Genomic DNA, 22830 nt, shown 5'->3' with positions numbered 1-22830 from the left:
TTCTGCTTCTCCATCACAATAATGCAGGACAACCCCACTCACATCTTGGCTCCCTTCTACATGTGGTTTATGCTACTGATTTCAGTCACCATCAAGAGACTGACTCTAAGGTCTTCCCGAGAACCAGCTGCAGACCACACAGAATCATGCATTGCGCTTAGTTAGGGGTACATTCTGCTAATGAGTCTTTGAGAGGAATAAATGGAAGCCCTACTCCTGGTGATGTTCTCCTATTGAGCAGAATAGGAGGGAAATAAGAAGTCAGAATGTGGCCAGAGCTTGAGATTAGAGAGGAGAATAATAACACAAACTTGGGAAAATCTAAACAGGATGATATTACTGCCCTTGCTTTGTCTATAGATCACGTTCCCTTTTGGTACAAAGTTGACAGCTCAATAGGGATTCCCAAGTGGCTCAGTGGTAAAGAATCTGCCTGCCAGTGCAGGAGTTGCCAGAGACACAGGCTCGATCCCTGGGTCTGAAAGATCCCCACCTCCCCCAGGGGGAAATGGCAACCCACTCCAGTGTTCTTGCCTGGGAAATCCCATGGATGGAGGAGCCTGGTGGGGTAGAGTGTCTGGGGTTGCAATATGACTGGGCACACAAAGCATGCATTAAAGCTCAATACCCAGTTTGGTGTTTCTCAACCTCCATGCTATTGACATACTGCAAGGATAATTCTTGATTGTGGGGGCTGTAGGGTGTTTAGCAGTATCCCTGGTCTCTATGCCCTGCCTGCCTGTAGCACTCCCCACCCCTGTTGTGACAGCAAAAACTGTTCCCAGACTATGGAATCACCCCTTTGAGAACCTGTACTGTGTGTGCTCAGTCGTGTCGGACTCTTTGCCACTCCAAGGACTGTAGCCCGCCAGGCTCTTCTGTTCATGGAATTTTCCAGGCAAGAATACAGGAGCAGGTTGCCATTTCCTGCTCCAATAAGAACCTCCCTCCCCTTTTTCTTTCTCAGGGTCTTTGCCTTCCTCCAACAGCCTCTGGGTTTCCATGGGGCTGCAGCGCCTCCTAGCGGTCAGAAAGGTGCAGTTCTCAGATCTCAGTGCTCCTGGGACCGGATATCACAGCCCTTCTCTGGCAGCCCTGGGTAGTTATCTGTCAACAAGGACCCTGAGTAAGACCAGGGCACCAAGTGCCATGGAGGTTTCACACACACAGACACACAAGTGCACAACGTATAGCAACACTGTCAGCTACTAGTGAAAGACCTTCAGAGACAAACCCAGTGGTTCATTTGATTTTCATTGAGCACAGGACAAGCACTAGAGACATAATAGTGAACAAAACAGAAATGACCTCTGTCCCGGAAACTCATGCAAGCTTTCTTTGTTGGCACTCGTTGAATCGTTGCTTGGTGCAAAGCCGGAGTAAGACAATATTCTCACTCTCATGATGTTTATATTCTAATGGCAAAAAGAAATTTATAGATTACCCTAGATCAGAAACATAAAATGTATTTTATACAGATGTTAGAAATATAATCAGTATTAATACAGTTAAATTCTGTCCTGAACATGGCTTCTCATTTTTTCATCTACAAAACAATGGGATGTAATAAATAATGTCTAAGTCTCTGTCCAGTTTTAAAATTGTGTGATCCTAACCAGGGGCAGCCCTAGATGTTTATTGCTGATGGCTCTTATATATCTGCTTCCCTGGGGTGGTTCAGATGGTAAAGAATCTGCCTGCAATGCAGGAAACCTAGGTTCAGTCCATGGGTTGGGAAAATCCCCTGGAGAAAGACACTGCTGCCCACTCCCATATTCTTGGCTTGAGAATTCCATGGACAGAGGAGCCTGGTGGGCCACGGTCCACAGGGTCACGAAGAGTTGGGCGGGACTGAGTGAGTAACACGCTAACAACCGGGGCAGCACTAGATGTTTATTGGCTGGTGGCTCTCATGCATCCAATATCCTGTGTTTGATTATATCACACAACTCACATGTGAAGCTTTTCAAAGAAAAGAGGGAAGGGAAGAAGGGAGGAGAAAGGATAGATGGAAAGAAGAGTCAAAAATGAAATTGACAGGAGGCGACATATGTTAGTGATTCTGACCATACAAAGAAGTAACCATTCTTAAAAAATGATGAATGAAACTCACTCAGTCGTGTCTGACTCTTTGCGACCCCATGGACTATACAGTCCATGGAATTCTCCAGGCCAGAATACCAGAGTGGGGAGCCTTTCCCTTCCCCAGGGGATCTTCCCAACCCAGGGATCGAACCCAGGTCTCTCGCATTGCAGGCGGATTCTTTACCAGCTGAGCCACAAGGGAAGCCTCTTCTTAAAAAGTAGATTTCAAATGAACTACTTATATTAGCATTTCATGCACATACTCTGGAAAAATCAGGTGCAAATCATCCAAAGAGATACCAGAAGAAAACTGACGGAAAGAAACATGCCTTGCATGAGGTATGTCAGTTCTGTTTATTGTTTTCTGTTTTTCACGAGAGAGTTTGAAAGCACTGTTTTTTCCATTGTCTATCAAGAATTGCCCAAAGGAATGAGGGGAACAAAGAAATAGCTTCTTTGCGCTTCTTTTCTTATATGTCCAGTTAAATCAGAGAAGGAGAAGCCTCTGCAGAGAGAATGGGAGGGCGGGGCTGATGCTGAGATGTCTGAGAAGTGCCTGCCAGGGTTTAATTACAGCGAGAAAGTAAACAAGGGAAGAAAATACAATAATTTTAGCTTGAAGATCATTTTATCCACAAAAAGGTGAAGAGTCAGTCATAGGACTCTGGTGATGAGGCAGAAGACTGGAGAAAAGTTAGAGCAAAAAAGAAACAGGCTGAAATGATATCAGGATGTGTGTCTTGGACATTGGCCATATTTTTGGCTGTCTTAAACTCCTTCTCATGTTTGGACAGTTTCCTAGAGTTTGGGTGTTAGTGGGAAGAGGCATGTATTCGCATGTTTTGAAAGTTAAACACTCCTCCCATTCTAGAAACAAAACTTCCACCCCGGCCTCTGCTTTCTATGACTTTCACAATAGCAGAGTTTCTCCTGGCAGAGCTATCCCTTTTAACCACTTCTCTAAAAGTTGATGGGGTGGGTGGGACTGAGCTGTGTGCTTTGCAGAGTGGGATGGAAGGGAAAAATCTCGTGATCCCAATTCTGTCGAATTTAGTTACCTGAGCACAGAGTCCCGTGAAGATTTCAGTGTCATCAAATTTCATCTCTTTGGTGCTCAAAATTAGCTTCTTAGGTTTGTGAGGTTGACAAAGACAATGGTTTACCTTCCATTCTACTCATCTGGCTGCTAGCTGTTGGTGGCTCTGACCTTGAAAAGAAATCTCCTTTCTTATTGACAAAAATACAAAAGTCAACGTACATGTTAACTCCTGCAGGTGGACCAAAGGCCATTGGTCTTCTAAATGAAAATCCAGATCAAAACCAGATGGGACAGTCTGCAGGTCATTCACCTTTCACATAATATGCTAATGCTACTTACCTATTTAGCCTTTGAAATCTCATCTAACTTAAAATATTTACATTTACTATTTCTATTATTACATGGATCACAAATGTTTAAGCATTAGGTCTTTGAAAGTAACACAGACAACAATTGACAAGCATTAAACACAATACCGGAGAAGGCAATGGCAACTCACTCCAGTACTCTAGCCTGAAAAATCCCATGGACGGAGGAGCCTAGTAGGCTGCAGTCCATGGGGTCGGGAAGAGTCAGACATGACTGAGCGACTTCACTTTCACTTTTCACCTTCATGCATTGGAGAAGGAAATGGCACCCACTCCAGTGTTCTTGCCTGGAGAATCCCAGGGACGGTGGAGTCTGGTGGGCTGCCGTCTATGGGGTCGCGCAGAGTCAGACACGACTGAAGCGACTTAGCAGCAGCAGCAGCAAACACAATACCATGATGTGAAGGTCTTACTTACTAACTTTCAAAAGTGATTAGATGTCATCTTATTTTTGCTTTAAAGGAAGATGGTATAGATGTTTTGCTGGGGTGGGAGTGAGAAAGGTCCAGAGGACCCTGAATTCTCAGCCCCTAAGTCAAAGGTAATCACTCCGAATATTCAATATTGAGCTTAGAGATGTGTGCTCTTGTATTTTCTAATGTTTACAACTTTCAACAGATTTTAAAAGTAGCTCATAATAAGTTAAGAAATTTAGATTTGTGCATGGACAAATGAGTCAGCTCAAATCTAAATTTCTTAAGTTATTATGAAACAGGCGCCTTCAGTTAAAACGAAGTGAAAAGTTATGTTTAGATCTATCTCTTAGATGTCTGTCTCTTCTATCTCTAGGGTTTTGGTATCAGCTGTTTTCATGTGTGGGCACTTCTAGGTTCCAGGTGTCACTGTTGACAGAGATGGAAGTCAGAGGCAGAGTCCAGAAGAAAGATTGTAGCTGATATTTTAATGAAACTGTTATATCAGACCCTGAAGTATGATTTCCTGTCATTGCTCCCAGCTCTCTTGTTCCAGAAAGGAGGAGGAACATCCAGCTGCTGCTGCTGCTGCTGCTGCTAAGTCGCTTCAGTCGTGTCCAACTCTGTGCGACCCCATAGACGGCAGCCCACCAGGCTCCTCCGTCCCTGGGATTCTCCAGGCAAGAATACTGGAGTGGGTTGCCATTTCCTCCTCCAGTGCATGAAAGTGAAAAGTGAAAGTGAAGTCACTCAGTCGTGTCCGACTCTTCGCTACCCTATGGGCTGCAGCCTACCAGGCTCCTCCGTCCATGGGGTTTCCCAGGCAAGAGTACTGGAGTGAGGTGCCATTGCCTTCTCTGGTAAGAGGTCCTAGGTGCCTGCAATCAGAAGGTTCAGATTAACCCCAGGCCCTTCCATCTCAGACTGATTTCTCAATATAGATGAAGCTTACGGTTAGAAAAACAGGAGCTCTGGTGATTTTCCAGCATTTTGTATATACCAATATACAGAGTTATGTCTCAGATGTTGTTCAAACTTTAGGATTCCTTTACTCCCCATCACTGTTACCAGGTGTTTAGGGATTTGGGTAATTCCATCGTCCAAAGGGCCTATGAGAGTGATAAACCACATTCAGAGAGTCTCCGAAGGAACTCGATGAGCAAAACTAGAAGTCCAAAGACAAAAATGTCCCACCTGTTCCCAGGCCTCATCTGCTCCAGGAGACAAAGGACCACACAGCAGAGGAGCCCAGATCCCTGGTCAGCTCAGACAGGACAGGACCCGGTGTCTCCCTGCCAGGGTTCCCGTCCTCTGAGTGTGTTTCCCTGGTCCTGAGAGGATTTGCTTGGGGAGGCACTGCTCTTGTTCGTTTCTACAGCTCACATTTCATCTTTCCCTCTCAGGCTTTGCGCCTCAAGAGGTGGGTCGGGACTACTTTGGTGGGACTGAGTATACACAGGCAAGGACAGAGGAATAGATTCATTGTCCAAACACCCAAGAAGATGAGTGCCAGCTTCAGAGGGATGGGAAGAAGGCAGTAAGTTGGGCTCAGAGGTGAAAATTTGGCTTCAGACTAGTAAAACTGAACACTTTCCTCAGGAGTTAGGATACTAAATGGGTAATGACAAGAGAAACCCATTTATTGGAGACGATGTATCAAATGAGAACTTGGTCACAAAGAAATGGTGACAGCCAAGATCCTTGAGAAGGGAGGAAATAAGAGCCCATGGGAGTGACTGGCCAATGTTACTTGATGCTCTGTCATTAGCTTTGATCTCCTTGAATTCTGTTTGTCTAGGAATAATAGTATTATATCAAACTGTGGGTCAAAGTCCAGTCTGGCAGTCTCACTTAAGAGAGTGAAATGATTGGAGAACTACTTGGATAAACTAGGGAGATTTTTACATTGGATGTCACATCTTTGGTGCCTTGACTTGGTCATCTGTGGTGTGGATTCTTCTCGGCTCTGGTTCATTAGCAAATCGGCTACTTGGCTTTCAGGGCGTCAGATCAGAACTCAGCAACTTCTAGCTACATCTTGTATGGGTGCTGAGACAACTCTTGGGAGAAAAGTTGTTAATCAGCTGAAAATAAACCTTGGAGTACAGCAGCAAGAGCGTGTATCAACTTATAAAAAATACCATGGAAAGTGCAAAAATACCATAGAAATACTGTCAAGTACTTTGCTGAAAACAAGACATGCAAGGTTCCAATTTTTCTCTAAAGTCCTCAACCTAGTGAGCTCATACAAAGAAAATGGGGTTAGCTTGAGATGACTTGTCCTATGTGAGCCTGTCTTCTCTTCTAAGATTGCTAAATGGTTTCCCTGATGACTGTCACTCCCCAAGGATGAAGTAGGAAAGTGACAGCTGAGAGTCCTGAAAGTCACAACACTTGTGAATGATCACTCACCCCCGTGTCCAAGGACCTATGTCTTCCTCCTAGAGTGGACTTCAAGGAGCCTACCAGTTTCCTCTTCCTAATCCCCCGAAGTGTAGTTTCTAAAGCCAGAATCAGAAAATATTTCTGAATTAAGGAGTGGATCTCCTTGGGTATCAATTTACTTTGATAGGAAATACATATCATAAAGCAAGGTATGTATATTAAAGGGATTTGGGATGATGGAGCTTAAGACAAATCACCAAAACACAAGTTTTCCTGACTTCCTACCTATGGGCTCAGCATTCTTGAGGATATGAACATATTTGACAGAAAATTACCTTAATCAAAAAGTTGACTTGGGTTGGGTACTATGTTTTCCTAGTTTCTCATTATTTTCTATTTATATTGCTCTATTTTGACCTTCAGCATCACTTTTACCTCCATCCATCTCTGTTTCTCTTCCTAATCTCCTTTCCTTCTAATCCAATAGGATGTTTTCTCTCCATAAATGCCTCCCCAGATCATAATTCTCACAAGTGGTAAGTTTGCACATTATTTCATAATGGCATTTGCACATGCTCTACTGATGCTGTGAGTCTCAGGTTACATACCTGAACATTTCTGTGATAAAACTGAACTGTCCTTTTATTAGGTCTGCTTTACCAGCTAATCCTGTAGGGTGGAGGTAAGATGTGGCTGCAAATGGAAGACAGAGTAACAAAAATACAATGATCCAAAACCTATGGGATGTAGCAAAAACAGTTCTAAAAGGGATGTTTATAGCTATAAAAGCTTACCTCAGAAACAAGAAAAACCTCAAACAACCTAACTTTACACCCAAAAGAACGAGGGAAAGAAGAACAAAACCCAAAGTTAGTAGAAGGAAAGAAATCATAAAGATTAGAGCAGAAATAAATGAAATACAGACTAAAAAGGAAACAGCAAAAGAGATCAGATCAATGAAAGTAAAAGCTGTTCTTTGAAAAGGTAAAAAAAATTGATAAACATTTACCCAGAAAAGAAGAGAGAGGACCCAAATCAATAAAATCAGAAATGAAAAAGAAGTTACAGCAACATCACAGAAATACAAAGGACCTTAAGAGATGACTATGAACAACTCTATCCCAATGACATGGGCAACCTAGAAGAAATGAACAAATTCTTAGAAAGAGACAATCTCCCAAGGTTGAACCAGGAAGAAATAGAAAATAAGAACAGACCATTACCAGTAAAAAAAAAAAAAAAAAAATTGAATCAGTAATTATAACGCTCCCAAGAAGAAAAGGCCAGGACCAGATGGCTTCACAGGTGAATTCTACCAAATGTTTAGAGAAGAGTTAACACCTTTCCTTCTCAACCTATTTCCAAAAATTGCAGAGGAAAGAACACTTCTGAATGCATTCTGTGAGGCTCAAACTAGACAAAGTTATCACAAAAACAGAAAATTACAGGCCTGATACTGAAACCAGACAAATCTATCACAAAAAAGAAAATTATAGGTAAAATATCACTAATGAACATAGATGCAAAAACACACCAGCTAACAATCCAACAACACATTAAAAGGATAATACACCATGATCGAGTGGTATTTATCCCAGGGACTAAGAATTTTCAGTATCCTCAAATCAAATCAATTAGTGTGATACACCACATTAACAAATCGAAGAATATAAGCCACATGATCTTCTTGATAGATACAGAGGAAGTTTTTGATAAAGTTCAACATCCATTTATGATTAAAAAAAATACTCCCCAGAAAGCAGACATAGAGGGAACATATCTCAATACAATAAAGACCAAATATAACAAACACATGGCTAATGTCACACTCAACTGTAAAAAGCTGAAAGCATTTCCTCTAAGATCAGGAACAAGATAAGGAAGCCCACTCTCACCGCTTTTATTCAACATAGTTTTGGAAGTTCTAGCCCTGGCAATCAGAGAAGGAAATGAAATAAAAGGAATCAAAATTGGAAAAGAAGAAGAAAAGCTGTCACTGTTTGCAGATGACATGATACTATCATAGAAAATCCTAGCGACACCACCAGAAAACTACTAGAGCTCATCAATTAAGTTGCAAGATACAAAATTTATATGCAGAAATCTGTTGCATCTCTATGTACTAACAATGAACTATCATAAAGAGAAATTAAAGGAACAATCCTATTTACCATCACATAAAAAAAAAAACACCCTAGGAATAAACTTATCTAAAGGTGCAAAAGACCTACATTCAGAAAACTATGACATGAGTGAAAGAAAGATGATACAAACAGATGGAAAGATATTCTATGTTCTTGGATTGGGAGCATCACTAGTGTTAAAATGATCAAATTACCCAAGGCAATCTACAGATTCAGTGCAATCTCTATCAAAATATCAATGACTTTTTTTTTCCCCACAGATCTAGAACAAATACTTTTAAAATTTGCATGGAAATGTGAATTCTGACAGAGATATGATTTATTTATGTTGGCACTTTAACAAAATTCTATTATGTGGATCAAAGATCATATTAACCTCTGCATCTCACCAAACTTTTTCTGTGGATATTAATTTTATCCATGAGGATATTAAAGTTCAGGGACAAAAAAAAAGGCAAAAGGCTAGTGACTGAATGAAGGCTAGAACTCTGGTCCCAGATCTAAATACTCCTTTCCAATATGTTGTCACTGCTGCTTCTTTGGTAAAATGATCTCTTTCTGCCAGAATCTCCTTTTTCCTGCCCTGCTCTCTGTCACTCCAATATTCTGGCTCTAAATCCTCAACCCCTCTCTTCTTCTTTTCTACCTAAAATATTGCTTGAAGAAAAGGCAACAAATTAGAAGGCAAATTAGAAATCTTATTTCTAATTTTATTTCACTGAAAATGAGCACCATTTAATTCCAAGTCTGGATGTTTGCTGCTGTTCACTCACTCAGTTGTGTCAGACTCTTTGCGAGCCCATGGACTGCAGCACTCCAGGCTTCCCTGTCTTTCACTGTCTCCCAGAGTTTGCACAAACTCGTGTCCACTGAGTCAGTGATGCTATTCAACCATCTTGTCCTCTGTTATCCCCTTCTCCTCCTGCCCTCCATCTATCCCAGCATCAGGGTCCTTTCTAATGAACTGGCTCTTTGCATCAGGTGGCCAAAGTATTGGAGCTTCAGCTTCAGCATCCATCCTTCTCGTGAATATCCAGGGTTTATTTCCTTTTAGGATCGACTGCTTTCATCTCCTTGCAGTCCAAGGAGTCTTCCCCAGCACCACAGTTTGAAAGCATCAATTATTCAGCACTAAGCCTTCAAGTCTGGATGTGGGGCATTTAATGGTTTCATCCCTGTCTTCTGAAGCAGGGTCAACAGACTGTGACCCTGAAACAAACTGGCCTGTAGCCTGTTTTAGTAAATGAGCTTGTACTGCAACACAGTATGTGCTCACTCCTTCACATACTGTTTAGAGTTGCTCATGGCCAAGCAGAGTAGCTGTAACAGACACCATACTGCCTGCAAATCTTAAAGCATGTACTAGCTATCCTTTTACAGAACAAGGTTGCCAATGCTGCAACCAAAATGTGGAGGGAAAACACATGAAACTGGAGTAGAAATGTCCCCAAACTACTGCCACCCTTGAGCAGGGCTCTCAAGGAAAACTCAGCCTGTTTCCAGGGTTCCTTTATCAAAAAAGAACATCCTGTTCACTAACCGTGATTTCCTTTATGGCAGAATTAGAAATTCAGTTTAGCACAGACTCTCAGGTCAGTACCAAGAGTGTTACAAAAGCATATGCAGTGAACCTTGATCCTTTTGTATTTTGTTGCCTTATTGTTTGCTTCAGTTTTTAGTACGTTACTTAGTACCTCTTTTTTCAAGGAGAGGAATCCTTAATAAAATTTCCCCGCACATTGTAGTGGTAACTAGTCAGCCCAGTTTAGCCTTGATGACTGGTGATGCATTAACCAGGAAAATGGCAGAAGAGGCCAAGGAAAAGGAAAAACAGACTCATTGAGGGAAAGGGCATAAATTACCTTTAGAGGCCAGTGACTGTTGCTCCTGCCAATACAAATGTTAACATATTTGCTGGGGCCTTGTCAGCCTCCAATTTAGGCACTAGTTTAACCCTCCAAGGTCACTATGCCATGTGCATGGGAAAAAGAGATGAAAAAATACAGATTAATTAATACAGACACATGCCTTTGGGCCACCATATGTGTGAGGTTAGGAAAAGTAGTATAGACACCAATCCACACTTTGGGGTAAAAAAATATGTATATTCCCCATACATAGCTTATGGTTCTTTTATGGGAAGAGTTTGAAGAAGGAGAATCACCACACGTTATGGCATGTTCTGTGTTGATCCTAAATGAGAAATCATTGAAGTTATTGAGAACAGGAGGTTTGCACACATAAGGTGCAGACAAGAATATTTATTGAGTTTGGGAATTTTCAGTCCTATCTCCAGGGTCAAACTTCATAGAAAGTTTTCAGCATCTCAGAAGTATAAAAGACCTTGAGTTTCCAAACTCCCACACAATCATGCAAGGACGTCTTTCTCAGACTTGTTCACCCACTTTACATAAATGAAAAACATGCATACGTAGATACAGAGACACCTCACATGGATCCAGTATTCCACTAACCTCTTCCACACAGAGCTTTCTCTTAGTGACTTTCACTTAGAATACAAAGCTCTTTCAGGTCTACTCTGCTCCCGTCTCCTCCCACTCACAGGCATCACCATCATCAGTTATCCTTGGTTTTTCCCACATTAATGCTGTCCAATACTTTGGCCACCTGATGCTAAGAACTGACTCATCTGAAAAGCCCCTGATGCTGGGAAAGATTGAAGGTGGGAGGAGAAGGGGACAACAGAGGATGAGATGGTTGGATGGCATCACCGACGCGATGGACATGAGTTTGAGTAAGCTCTGGGAGTTGGTGATGGACAGGAAAGTCTGGTGTGCTTCAGTCCATGGGGTCGCAAAGAGTCGGACACGACTGAGTGATTGAACTGAACTGAATGCTGTCCAAACATCTGTCTGGTATTATGTTCATATGTGCATCATTAGAAGTTTTCAGCATGATTTTAAGTAGTTCACAGGTGACCATTTTATCTAAATAGCTTTTAAAAAAATAGCACGCATTCATTTTATTGTGTATTAGTTTAAAATTCACTAACACATAAAATATCAATGTCTTATTTAAGAGGAGACTCAGGAAAAGAAGTGTAATTTGAAAATGAGACTGTAACTACAGTACAAGCACTGTGCTAAGTGGTGTACATGTGAGAGTTGTATGGGAACTACTGAAATCTAGAAAACATCACTTGGCATTTTCTTCCCACCTTCACTACTGCTGAAGATGAGTGAAGAATCATCACAATGCAGCCAGCTAGGTCCATGTTCTTTGGCCTCAAGGTGTTTAGTTGGGAGTTTGCAATTGATCCTTAGCTGGCAACCCTTACTCTTTACCTTCCGAATAGAATGGGTCCAAGTGATAAAGTCCAGGGAGCCCTCTAGGATGTAGCAGCATAAAAGCCAATTTTTGTGCAAACTCTTCTCTAGGATGCTCTGTTTTCAGTATGGGTTAAGATCCCTAATGAGGTTTGGGGGAAGTTTCAGGGGTGATGTAGAATTACACAACACCCAACACCTCATTGCGGAGGTGTCAACAATGGAAGGTAATTAAACAGGATGAGAAGATACCGCGGTCCTTATTCTGGACCTGGTTCTCCCCTTAACTCCTTTGTATTTCTTGATTTTTAGGAATCAGTGAATGTTAGCTTCCTGACTTGTGTACCACGTGCTCAGTGGTTACTGAGTTCAATTAGGGACAATATAGTATAGTCCTAGAGCACAAGGCACATCCTCATCTTTTCTAATTAGTTCTGTCATTCTCAGATGGGTTGATTTGGACACCCCCCCCCTTCCCCCAGGGGACATATGGAAATGTCTGGAGACATTTTGGTTGTTGTAACTGAGCGAAGAGATAGTTGGATGGCATCGCCGACTCGATGGACATGAGTTTGAGCAAGCTCTGGGAATTGGTGATGGACAGGGAAGCCTGGTGTACTGCAGTCCATGGGGTAACAAAGAGACGGACATGACTGAGCAACTGAACTGAACTGAACTGGGGGAAGAACTAGTGCTACTTGGAACTAAAGGCCAGGGATGCTGATAAATATCCTACATTGTGCATGCCAACACCCCATAACAATGATCAGGCTCATATTATCAATAGTGCCAGAATTGAGAAACTCTGCCCTCTACTAAGTCATCTTCATATCAGAAAAATTTCAACTATGAAAGACATAGAAACTACTTCAGGGGTGACAACTTGCTAAAGAAGAACTGACATCCTAGTATGGCATTCAGATGTATTGTTTGGTGTAGAATGCCTGTATCTAGGTAGAAGTTAGTTCTCACTTAGATTCACTTATTCTGGAAACATCTGCCCTATCCCAACAATTTTGATAATTCCTCCTCCAACAACCCATTTCTTGCATTATCTAGAATTTCTATAATTCCATTGTCACTCTGCTTATTTAACTTATATACAGAGTACATCATGTCAGATGCCAGACTAGATGAGGCACGGGCTGGAATCAAGGTTGCAGAGAGAAATATCAATAACCTCAGATATGCAGATGACACCACCCTTACAGCAGAAAGCAAAGAGGAACTAAAGATATTCGTGATGAAGATGAAAGAGGAGAGTGAAAAAGCTGGTTTAAGACACAGGACTGGAAAAGGTCAGTTTTCATTCCAATCCCAGAGAAAGGCAATGCCAAAGAATGCACAAACGACAGCACAATTGCACTCATCTCCCATGTTAGTAAAGTAATGCTCAAAATTTTCCAAGCCAGGCTTCAGCAATACATGAACTGTGAAATTCCAGATGTTCAAGCTGGTTTTAGAAAAGGCAGAGGAATCAGAGATCAAATTGCCAACATCCGCTGGATCATCGAAAAAGCAAGAGAGTTCCAGAAAAATATCTATTTCTGCTTTATTGACTATACCAAAGCCTTTGACTGTGTGGATCACAATAAACTGTGGAATATTCCAAAAGAGTTGGGAATACCAGACCACCTGACCTGCCTCTTGAGAAATCTGTATGCAGGTCAGAAAGCAACAGTTAGAACTGGACATGGAACAACAGACTGGTTCCAAGTAGGAAAAGGAGTACGTCAAGGCTCTATATTGTCACCCTACTTATTTAACTTATATTTATGCAGAGTACATCATGAGAAATGCTGGTCTGGAGGAAGCACAAGCTGGAATCAAGAATGCCGGGAGAAATATCAATAACCTCAGATAAGCAGATGACACCACCCTTATGGCAGAAAGTGAAGAAGAACTAAAGAGCCTCTTGATGAAAGTGAAAGAGGAGAGTCAAAAAGTTGGCTTAAAGCTCAACATTCAGAAAACTAAGATCATGGCATCTGGTCCCATCACTTCATGGCAAATAGATGGGGAAACAGTGGAAACAGTGGCTGACTTTATTTTTTTGGGCTCCAAAATCACTGCAGATGATTATTGCAGCCATGAAATTAAAAGACACTTGCTCCTTGGAAGGAAGGTTATGACCAAACTAGACAGTATATTAAAAAGCAGAGACATTACTTTGCCAGCAAAGATCTGTCTAGTCAAGGCTATGGTTTTTCCAGTTGTCATGATGTATGGATGTGAGAGTTGGACTATAAAGAAAGCTGAGCGCAGAAGAATTGATGCTTTTGAATTGTGGTGTTAGAGAAGACTCTTGAGAGTCCCTTGGACTGCAAGGAGATCCAACCTGTCCATCCTAAAGGAGATCAGTCCTGGGTGTTCATTGGAAGGACTGATGCTGAAGCTGAAACTCCAATACTTTGCGAAGAGTTGACTCAGTGGAGAAGATCCTAATGCTAGGAAAGATAGGGGGCAGGAGGAGAAGGGGACGACAGAGGATGAGATGGTTGGATGGCATCACTGACTCAATGGACATGGGTTTGGGTGGACTCCGGGAGTTGGTGATGGATAGGGAAGCCTGGCGTGCTGCAGTTCGTGGGGTCGCAAAGAGTCAGACACGACTGAGCAACTGAACTGAACTGAACTGAACATCCAGTCCCATCACTTCATGGCAAATAGATGGGACAAGTGTGGAAACAGTGACAGACTTTATTTTCTTGAGCTCCAAAATCACTGCAGATGGTGACTGCAACCATGAAATTAAAAGATCCTTGGAATCTTTTAATTTGGAAGAAAAGCTCCTTGTAAGAAAAGCTATGACAAACCTAGACAGCATATTAAAAAGCAGAGACATTGCCCTACAAAGGTCTGCAGAGTCAAAGCTATGGTTTTTCTAGTAGTCATGTATGGATGTGAGAGTTGGACCATAAAGAAGGCTGAGGGCCGAATAATTGATGCTTTTGAACTGTGTTGTTGGAAAAGACCCTTGAGAGTCCCTTGGACAGCAAGGAGATCAAACGAGTCAGTCCTAAAGGAAATCAATCCCGAATATTCATTGGAAGGACTGATGCTGAAGCTAAAGTGCCAATACTTTGGCCACCTGATGCGAAGAGCTGACTCATTCGAAAAGACCCCGATGCTGGGAATGATTGAAGGCAGTAAGAGAAGGGGACGACAGAGGATGAAGATGGTTAGATGGCATCACTGACTCAATGGACGTGAGTTTGAGCAAGCTCTGGGAGATTGTAAAGGACAGGGAAGCCTGGTGTGCTGCAGTCCATGGGGTCACAAACAGTCAGACACAACTGATCGACTGAACAACACCACCAAGAATTCCATATACCCCTTTGAGTCATGCCTTATTTTGATAGAGTTTAGATTGTTCTCCTTGACTATGTGTATGGCATCCACTGTGATGCCATACACCCTGAAGTGAAAGGGCTGTGTTTGAACCCTGTATTGACTACTTCATAGTATTGAAAATTTGAGAAAAACACCTTATCTAAACTTCAACCATCCCATCCAGAAAATGGCAAAAGTTACAGCATAACACTTAAAAATTTGTTTTTAAGGACAGAATGATTTGCTCTATGGAAAATCCCAACTGTAGTGTCTGATACACAGTAAGCACTCAATAAGTCCATTGTCTTTTCATTGGCCAAGAATTCTGTATTTTGTGATCTCTAGATATGGGTGAACTGACTAGGGAAGTGTTACGCAGTTCTTAAGAGCGCAAATGCTGACACCGGATTTCCTGGGATGGAATCTTGACCTTGCCATGTGCTTCCTTTGTGATTTTGGCAAAGTCCTTCATACTTTTGTGTATGTATTTTCCCATTGGTTAAGAAGGAATAATAATGGGTGTCTTAAAGTGTTGTCATGAGGTTTACTAAATAACATAGGTTAAGTATTTAAAATATGCCTGTTAAATAGCAATTCCAGATAAATATAAATTGTTTATATGCAATAAATATTACATATATAATATATAATTATTTATATATAATATAATTTTATAATATTTATAATATAATATATATAATATATCACATATAATATATTATATATAAATATGTAACATATTACTAATATATTAATTAATTAATATATTATTATATATAATATATATAATATATATAACTATTATATATAATATTATATATTATACATTATATATATATTATATTATATACTATATATAATATATTTATATATTATATTATATATAATACATTATATAATATTTATATATAATTATATTGTATATTTATAATATTTTAAATATATTTATAATATTCATTATTATAATATATAATGTAAATATAATAATATATATAATATATAATATAGATATTATATATTATATATTATAAATATAATATATATGTATTATATAATATGTATACATAATTATTTATTTAAAATATTTTTATATATCTATTATATTTATTCTGTTTATTATATAATATAAATACAATATTTATATTTATATAAATATATACATTTATATAAATATGTAAATGTATATTATATATCATATAAATATAATGTTATATTTATTATATAATATTTATATATTATATATTATATACATATTATATAGTATATATTAAAATATTATACATTAAATAATATATGTAATATATATGCAATATATGTAATATTACATATATATTACATAATATTTATATATAATTATATTTATATATATTATTATAGTATATTTATTATATAATATCTATAAATACATAATATAATTATATGTAAATATATAATATAAATATATTATTATATATATTTATATATAATTATAGTATATATTTATAATACTTACATATAATTACATTATATATTTATAATATTTATATAATATATAATATGTATAATATATATAATATGTATAATATATATAATATAATATATATATAATATTGAAAATCATTCTTTCTCCTAGCTGACTTTCTTGGTAGATCAGACGCTAAAGCATCTGCCTGCAATGCGGAAGACCTGGGTTCAATCCCTGGATTGGAAACATCCCCTGGAGAAGGAAATGACAACCCACTCCAGTACACTTGCCTGGAAAATTCCATGGATGGAGGAGCCTGGTGGGCTACGTTCCATGGGACTGCAAAGAGTTGGACACAACTGAGCAACTTCACTTTGTACTTTTTTGTACTTTTCTCCTAGCTTTTTTGATCTATATTGATTTCAAATCATAATGATTTTATTCTTCTCATTGGAACAAGTGTTCCTATTAATAATGAAATATTGACATAGATATACAAGGCCAGAGCTATTACAAGACAAATTATATATTGTAAAGTCAGCAATATTAGTTAAACTTTAAGGGTGTAGAATTTAGGGTAGTTCTCAGGATAAATGTTCACACCTGAGACAACCAAGGACCTAAATTTTCTGTCTGGGAATCAGGCCACCTGTAGCCCTGTTCTTGACCTTACTCTTGACCTTACTCTAACTTACTTTCTATTTTGAGGAGCAGTGTCCACCAGGTGGGCTCATTTCTTCCATTCCCATAACCTTCTGGAAAAGTGGACACAGGCAGATGTTTAAATTGGTTGCCGACTTATCTTCAGAGTGGCATGGAATTCTAAATTTGGATTTGTGATTTTCCAGGGAAATCACATTTCTGGCACCTGTGGCCATGGGTGTCAAAGACAAACCTGGACATATAAATAGCTGTGGATGGAAACCCTGCAACCTAGTCCCTAGTTCAGAACCAGTGAGCAACCATGAAGACCTTCATCTTTCTGGCTCTCCTGGGAGCTGCTGGTAAGTTTTGATAGTAGGTTCTATGATGAATTTAACGTTATGCTTTCTACTCTGTAAGACAGCAATGGATGTTGAATATAATCTCTGTACTCAAAAGGCTTAAGATGTTGAAATAACAGTGTATGGTACATATGTATGTAAATAACTAAATCTCATTTGTTAGAGATTATGGTTAGTAGGGGTAATCAACGCAGAAAATATTAAGAGGAAGAATTTGCCTTGAACATCAAGGTAGTATCTATGAAGCAACAGTGAAAAAAAAGTGATAGTCAATGTTAAGGAAATGTTCTGTCCTTTCTAAGGATCTGCATTTAATAATTGGGACTAATCTTGTGAGCATCACATCTCTTCTATACTAAAGAGCACCTTAAGTGGGATCTCAACAGGCAAAGACACTGTATTTCTCATGAATAAAAGCTTTGGTCTGGATTTTACCACATCTTCACTAATGATATCTCTCTGATATAATATGACATGTCATGCAATCATGAAAGGAAATAGAAAATTACTATTTCTATTTTTATACTACTAATTTTTACAGAATTAATACCTACTACATTATTTTCTCAAATTGCATATTTGTAAATTCATTTCACCTATCTATATACCAGGAAATGTCTTTCTTAAAATTACTTTAAAATACATAGATAATAGGGTACATGTAACAATCTCTGATATTGGAGTCCTTAGAAAACATAACAACTCAGTAGTCACGACTTTACAGTGTTGAATAAATTTAAATCATTAGATAGACAATTGGGATGAGGGGAAACATTGGAGAGACCCACCTTATAATGTTCTATGAAATCATTTGATGAACATTGGCAAGAACCAAGAAAACACTTGGGGAACAGAAGAATAAAACTCTCCATTACTTTCAGATCAGAACATTCTCAGATGGCATTTAAAAGTTTCCTTTCTGTTACTTCATGTGGTATTTATCCTATATTGAACTCTACAAATAAACATAATGATGGTGACCCCAAAGTTTTATTGAACACATACTTAAATGTCTGCTCATCAGGGTTTTGTGTAAAAAGTATTCTTTGTAACCTCAAGTAGTGGGCTTCAAGACATTTATTATGTAAGGAGTCTCTTATTTGTGTGTATGTATGTTACAAATGTAAAAATCATTATATTGATCACATTTAAAGCATTAAAACCTAAAAGTTAGATACTTATAATAGTGTAAGAAGCAAATGTGATAGAATAAGATTATGAAAACAATTATACGTAAATCACAGTTTCCTGATTAGGCATCAAAAGAGAACATGATTTATCTTTTCCTGGTTCATCTGCAAAACCTTGCTGCTGAGTAGAAATTCCACAATGGATCAGTTCTTCATATAGTTTCCAACTTTTCTCTGTCAGTTGCTTTCCCCGTGGACGATGATGACAAGATCGTCGGGGGCTACACCTGTGGGGCAAATACTGTCCCCTACCAGGTGTCCCTGAACTCTGGCTACCACTTCTGCGGGGGCTCCCTCATCAGCAGCCAGTGGGTGGTGTCTGCGGCTCACTGCTACAAGTCGTAAGTAACCAGTACTCACAGCCCTGTTCTCTGAAACCAAGTCATCCCCAGCCATGCCAAAGACAATCAGGGTAAACTATAGAGTCATGCTTGAGGGGGAGCATTCAGATTCCAAGACCTCATTATACGCCCCCACCAGACACTGTATGCATTGAGGCCTTCCAAATGAAGGCAGTAAAGACACAGGAATAAAAATACAGAGTGGATAAATATGTCTAGAGTATCCTAACATAGCTCTTTCCCAGGTGGCTCAGTGGTAAAGAATCGCCCTGCCAATGCAGGAGATGCAGGAGATGAGTGTGCGTGTGTGCGTGTACGCTACAAGGGCCCTCTGTCTGTGCTTATGCTCAAGACTGGGCTGCACTGGGAGGGGGAGGCCCTCACCCCAGAGGCTTAGAGAACTTGTCATCCTTTGATCCAGCGGAATCCAAGTGCGTCTGGGAGAAGACAACATTAATGTCGTTGAGGGCAATGAGCAATTCATCAGCGCATCCAAGAGCATCGTCCATCCCAGCTACAATGAAAACACCTTGAATAACGACATCATGTTGATTAAACTGAAATCAGCTGCCACTCTCAACAGCCGAGTAGCCTCGGTCTCTCTGCCGACATCCTGTGCCTCGGCTGGCACCCAGTGTCTCATCTCCGGCTGGGGCAACACCAAAAGCAGTGGCAGTAAGTCTCACTCGGAACCCGGTCACCAGGTCTGAGAATCCTGGAGGCGAAAGCCATGTTCAGGGTCAGGTAGCCCTAGCTGTCATTCAAGGCAGCGTTCCCAGAGGAGAGGGGCTTCTGTGGAGTCTTAGGATATATAACTGAAACGTGCAGGATCCCTCTGCCTGACAACACAGAAAGAAAGGACTATGGTAAAGTTGCCAGGTATGCAGCTGAAATATGAATAGTGATTTGCAGAGGAGCAAGGAATGAGGAGGTACAGAGAACAGAGGCTGAGGTTGGAACTGCTCCAAGTATAGCCCTGCTTCAGAAATAAAGTCTCTGCTGCTGCTGCTGCTGCTGCTGCTAAGTGGCTTCAGTCGTGTCCGACTCTGTGCGACCCCATAGACGGCAGTCCACCAGGCTCCCACGTCCCTGGGATTCTCCAGGCAAGAACACTGGAGTGGGTTGCCATTTCCTTCTCCAGTGCATGAAAGTGAAAAGTGAAAGTGAAGTCGCTCAGTCGTGTCCGACTCTTAGCGACCCCATGGACTGCAGCCCACCAGGCTCCTCCGTCCATGGGATTTTCCAGGCAAGAGTACTGGAGTGGGGTGCCATTGCCTTCTCCGAATAAAGTCTCTAGGTTGAAGATATGTGGTCACTGATACTAGTATTAGGGAGAGAACAATTTGCTGACTAAAGCCATTTGGAAGACCCTCCAGATCACGGTTGTTCTTCCAAAACAGAAGTTACTGGCAATTGGAGGGAAGGAATGGGAATATTGGGAAGATGGGGAGAGGTACTGAGAAAGATATTTCCCAGATTGTGTGGGTAATCCTCTTCTCTTTTCAATCTTGTCCCCAACAGCCAGCTACCCTGATGTCCTGCAGTGTCTGAAGGCTCCCATCCTATCGGACAGCTCTTGCGAAAGTGCCTACCCAGGCCAGATCACCAGCAACATGTTCTGTGCGGGCTACCTGGAGGGCGGAAAGGACTCCTGCCAGGTGAGTTGCTTTGGACTCCTTGTCCTTCCAGCTCAGCCTCACGTATCTCCACCGCATTTTCCAGTTCCTGAAACTCAGAACATTGAAAAGCTGTCTCTGGGACGGATTATGAGGGCTCAGGATAGGCTGGGGATAAAAAACAAGTTTTCTTTTTGCCATATTAATGGTTAAGGTTCAGGGGAAAAGATGCACAGATCGTGTGCAAACAGTATATCCTGGTGCCTTTCTGAGGAGTGATGTAGGAGCAGGGAACTTTTAAAGGAGCCTGGCTAGATGAGCAGCATCGAACTTCCTATTCCTCATCTCTCCTTGGCCTCACAGACCTGCAGTTGAGGAAAAAGGGGAGAGAGAAGGAGGGAGGAGAAGAATAGGAGTATAGTGTGGAGAATGAGAGTTGACTTCCCAGGGAAAGAGATGGGCTTCATAGAGGATCAGCACTTGGAAACGTGGTCCCCAGGGAAAGGAAGTACACCTTTGAGCCTTTGTTCCCTCTGGGCAGAGCTGGGAGTTCTAACTGGCTCTTCCTTCTTGCCCAGGGTGACTCCGGTGGCCCTGTGGTCTGCAGTGGAAAGCTTCAGGGCATTGTCTCCTGGGGCTATGGCTGCGCTCAGAAAAACAAACCTGGTGTCTACACCAAGGTCTGCAACTACGTGAGCTGGATTCAGCAGACCATCGCTTCCAACTAAACAGCTTCATCTCTCCGTGACCCTCCCTGTCAGCCAGCTTCACCTTCCTCCCATCCTGAAAAACACTACTGAAATAAAATCATTTATAAAACCAAATATGTTCAAGTAAAATTAGTTGATTTTTACATACTTTCTCTTCAATCTGACTGTTGAGAAGATGGTGGACATAGAATTGAACTCTTATGTGAAGATGGAATTCGAAAGGTGATTTAGTCATTCATTCAATCTCATCATAATAAATTGATATTCATCTACGATATGCCAAACTCTGTGTGGATGTTGAGGCTATTAAGATGAATAAGGGTATGGGTCTATGTTACCATCACATTTTTACAGAGATAATGACACTAAGATGTATAATGTTAAGACTGACTTCCCAGAGTTACTGGCCTAGTCATAGTCAAGTTGAGATGAATTCTCTGCTGTTCTTAGTCCCATCACTTTGTTACTGCTGTGACCCTGGTGAGTGTTTTAAAAATCACAGATCCTAAAAAATAATCACAGATCTTGTGTTTTCCAAGGTTTTACCTACCTATTTCTTTTATTCTCCAAGATATTCTTGTTTCTGTCTGGAATTTTATTGCTATGGCAGGCATGATTTCTGCTGGAAATCTGTACCACTCTCTCAAAGTAGACCTCCCAAACCCCAGCCTAAACCATGTACTATTTTGAACAGCAAGCAAAAAAGGTACAAATGCAGATACATTTGCCAAAAATAGATCTGTTACTCTGAGGACATAAAAGTCTTGGCCACAGGTGTGTTCTCTGTCCTTCAGCCCTCCTTGAACTCTCCATTGTTGCCTGGGTCATCCAGAGAATATTTGGAGCGTGTTGTTCCTGTGCAAATGTGGTATGGATCAAGGGAAAAATCTAATGGGGTTTGAGCATGAAATCATTGGATCAGGTGGAAGAAGTTTGAAAGGGGGAAACATTTGCCATCCCAGAGATAAGGTGAAGGATGTGTATTATGTAACTTGGTTTGAGCTGCTATAACAAAGAAAGATAGACTAGGTGGCTTACACCACAAATATTAATTTTTCATAGTTCAGGAGGCTGGGAAGCTTTGATATTAGATAAAATTCTGTATTACAAGAAATAACCTTTTACAAATCTGAAGAGAAGGAATATGCACATTGAGAGCAGAATGTGTGCATTACTCTGTTAGAAATATTTCACTCTTAACCATATGTGGTCTACTTCTATACATTTCAACTCCCGTTAGAGACAAAGAACATGCAGCAGATAACAGCAAACTCTAACCCTACCTCTCCCTCACTCATCCACTTCTGAAGATTATCTGAGACCATGCTATGTAACCAGGGCAACCATGTAATTCAGTGATCAAACTGGGACATTTTTGAAAAGGAAAGATGGCACAGTTGACACTTGCCCCCAAGGCAGCATGCATAAACCAGAACTGTCCCTAGCAAAACAAGACCTGGGGTCAACCCAC

At 40.4% G+C, this 22830-nt stretch overlaps 1 protein-coding gene across 1 annotated transcript; it reads left to right on the top strand.

Moving 5' to 3' along the window:
• The first annotated feature begins 17462 nt into the window (after positions 1-17462).
• On the top strand, positions 17463-21377 carry LOC145523244 (serine protease 1). Its single transcript, XM_081533207.1, has 5 exons — positions 17463-17502; positions 18874-19033; positions 19455-19712; positions 20559-20691; positions 21228-21377. Exons 1-5 carry the CDS (start codon positions 17463-17465, stop codon positions 21375-21377), a joined length of 741 nt encoding a protein of 246 aa, XP_081389333.1.
• Positions 21378-22830: the final 1453 nt, after the last annotated feature.

This window comes from Giraffa tippelskirchi, chromosome 10, assembly GCF_054371585.1.
Source record: "Giraffa tippelskirchi isolate mGirTip1 chromosome 10, T2T-mGirTip1v1.2.pri, whole genome shotgun sequence".
Classification (NCBI taxonomy): Eukaryota; Metazoa; Chordata; class Mammalia; order Artiodactyla; family Giraffidae; genus Giraffa; species Giraffa tippelskirchi.
The sequence above is the reverse complement of the archived record's forward strand: the minus strand, read 5'-3'. Positions and strand labels throughout refer to the sequence as shown.

What these genes read in the sequence shown, in the direction of transcription:
- LOC145523244 (XM_081533207.1), top strand. Translation starts at nt 17,463, where the DNA reads ATGAAGACCTTCATCTTTCTGGCTCTCCTGGGAGCTGCTG. An exon ending in GGCTCTCCTGGGAGCTGCTG is followed by an intron (nt 17,503 to 18,873) that starts GTAAGTTTTGAT and finishes TTTCTCTGTCAG; the next exon opens with TTGCTTTCCCCGTGGACGAT. An exon ending in GCGGAAAGGACTCCTGCCAG is followed by an intron (nt 20,692 to 21,227) that starts GTGAGTTGCTTT and finishes CTTCTTGCCCAG; the next exon opens with GGTGACTCCGGTGGCCCTGT.